General features: G+C 47.9%; 1 protein-coding gene across 1 annotated transcript in view; it reads left to right on the forward strand.

Annotated features, from left to right (window-relative positions):
- The window catches only part of LOC121683286 (acetyl-CoA carboxylase-like), a 76,496-nt gene that overhangs the window by 53,675 nt on the left and 20,321 nt on the right, over window positions 1-2,500 (forward strand). The window contains exons 44-46 of the mRNA XM_042062856.1: window positions 1-77; window positions 1,917-2,013; window positions 2,256-2,391. The exon at window positions 1-77 is cut by the window's left edge and continues 20 nt beyond it. Coding sequence (XP_041918790.1) covers window positions 1-77; window positions 1,917-2,013; window positions 2,256-2,391 — 310 coding nt within the window. The remainder of the gene's footprint in view (window positions 78-1,916; window positions 2,014-2,255; window positions 2,392-2,500) is intronic.

Here is a 2,500-nt window from a genome sequence, read left to right on the forward strand (position 1 = left end):
AGTGGTTTCTTTGACCACGGCTCGTTCCAGGAGATCATGCAGCCCTGGGCACAGACAGTGGTGGTGGGTCGAGCAAGGTATTGCCCTGTTTCACTTGCTTACACACACACATAAACACACAAACACACACACACTCCCCCTCTCACCCACACACTCACTCACTCACTCACACACACACACACACACACACACACACACACACACTCGAACACACTTTCACTCATTCCTTCCCTTTTCCCTTTCTTCCTCCCTCCATGTTTTCTCTTTGCTCATTTCATTCCCTCCTTCCCCCTCTCTTCCTCTCCCTCCTATTCCTTTAGTTTTTTGTTCAATCTTTCACTTCTCTCCCTAACGCTCTCCCTCCCTCTGTTCCGGTCCCTCCATTCCCCTGTGATGGCCCTGCTTCTTTTGAGCCCTGGGCAGCAGAGATGAGGTCTGACCCCAGAGGGCCTCTAAGGGCCTGTGAGGATGAGGGCAGTGGGGGCCACGACTCTGGCCCTGGCCATTCAACATTTACTCTGCCCACTGGCCCCTCTCCTCATTCCACCCCCACCCCGTCACCTCTTGGCTTCAAACAAACACAATCACGGACTGACCCCGCCATGACAAACACTGCCCAATGCTTTTCAGTACCGGGAACACTCTCTGGCTGTCAATATCCTCCATTGCACACTCTTTCTCTCTCTCTCTCTCTCTCTGTTTCTGTCTTGCTCTCTCTTTTTCTCTCTCCCTTGGTCTCTCCCTCTCTCTTTTATTCTATCTGTTCCACCATCATCTTTCTTTTTTGTCGTTCTTTTGTCCCTTTCTCTCATGGGCACCTCATCCCAGGCTGGAATGGATTGCACTCTCATCATGTTCTCGTTTAGACTCTTCCTTTTCATTTTCTTCATCCCCCTACCCGGCCTCTCTCTCTTTTCTCCCTTTCTCTTTTCTTTCTCTTTTCTTTCTTTTCTTTTCTCCCTTTCTTTTCTTTTCTTTCTCTTTTTTTTTTGTTTGTCCTGCACATTTTTTTTTTCTTTTTCTTCTTCTTTCTCATCTCCGCAATCTTTTTCTGTCCAGAGCAGTTTCATCCCAATGTTCTCCAGTAATAGTGGAATAGAGAGAAAGAGGATGGGGGGGGGGGTTGTTATAAGAGTCGGGACAATTTGGTCCTGGAAGGGATGTGTGTGGGGCTCAGTGTCCCATCTCAAAGCATCATACACACAGACACACACACACACACACACACACACACACACACACACACACACACACACACACACACACACACACACGCACACACATACACATAGACGTTGCGGCCGTGATGAGCCCATTTCAGCCTCATCTCACCTCCGGATGCTCATTTCCTCTTCTAATGAAAAACACAACAATTACCCCAGGCCCTGTCAGTGGCCCTCAGATTGGCTTCCATAATGAATATTTTGTACAGACATGAAGGCGCTGTGCCTCTGACTCTTTCTTTCCCTTTCTGTACCCCCCCTCTCTCTTCCTCTTTCTCACTCTCTCTGTCTATGTTTCTCTTATTATGATCTGTTTTTTTGCCTTTTTACCTCTTTTTGAGAAAAGGTCATCATTTTGTTACTTACCCTTTATAAAGCTCCTCAGTAATGCTTGGGAGCTATTGGGAGATAATGGTGCATTATGTGGCAGCGTGTGTGTACAAATAGTCTCAGGTGATTTGCAAGATGTTCAAAGAGGGGTTGTTGATGGTAAATGAAGTGTAATAACAAGTAAACCCTTTCCCTGCGTAATGTGTTGGATGTAAATTATTTATTTTTAAAGTTTTTACTTTTTGTTATTCAGATGTTTTTTTGTGTCGGTGTGATTTTACTTTGTGTACGTACGTTGTGCTTTGTCATATCAATGACATTTTGACAGTTGTGCGTTTTGATGAACATTGATTTTGGCCACAGGCTCGGAGGCATCCCCACGGGAGTGGTCGCTGTGGAAACCAGATGTGTGGAGCTGTCGGTCCCTGCGGACCCTGCAAACCTGGACTCAGAGGCCAAGGTACGTGCCTTGAACCCCACCACAAGCACACGGCAGCTAGATGTGAACAGATGTTTAGCTACCAGTGCTTGTTCAGTGAAACTACAGTATATAAATGAAGATGCCAGAGAGAGCCTCAGCTGTTTTAGCACTTTAGAATGAGAATCAGGACTGTTACCTTATAAATGTGTCCCTTGACCCTTTGTTGACCTCCTCTGTGACCTCTGAGAGTCCATGACCTTTCACTCCTCTCTCCCTGACAGATAATCCAGCAGGCGGGCCAGGTGTGGTTCCCTGACTCGGCCTTCAAAACGGCACAGGCCATCAAGGACCTGAACCGAGAGGGTCTGGCGCTCATGGTCTTCGCCAACTGGAGGGGTTTCTCTGGCGGCATGAAAGGTCAGTCTGATGCCCCCTCATCTTATCCCACCTCTAGCCAGCCACAATGACCACTCTGCCCTGCCCCCACCTCCGTCCAGAGTCATCCTCCCCCAGACCCCCCAGCTGC

The sequence above is a fragment of the Alosa sapidissima genome, chromosome 15, assembly GCF_018492685.1.
Source record: "Alosa sapidissima isolate fAloSap1 chromosome 15, fAloSap1.pri, whole genome shotgun sequence".
NCBI classification, from domain to species: domain Eukaryota; kingdom Metazoa; phylum Chordata; class Actinopteri; order Clupeiformes; family Clupeidae; genus Alosa; species Alosa sapidissima.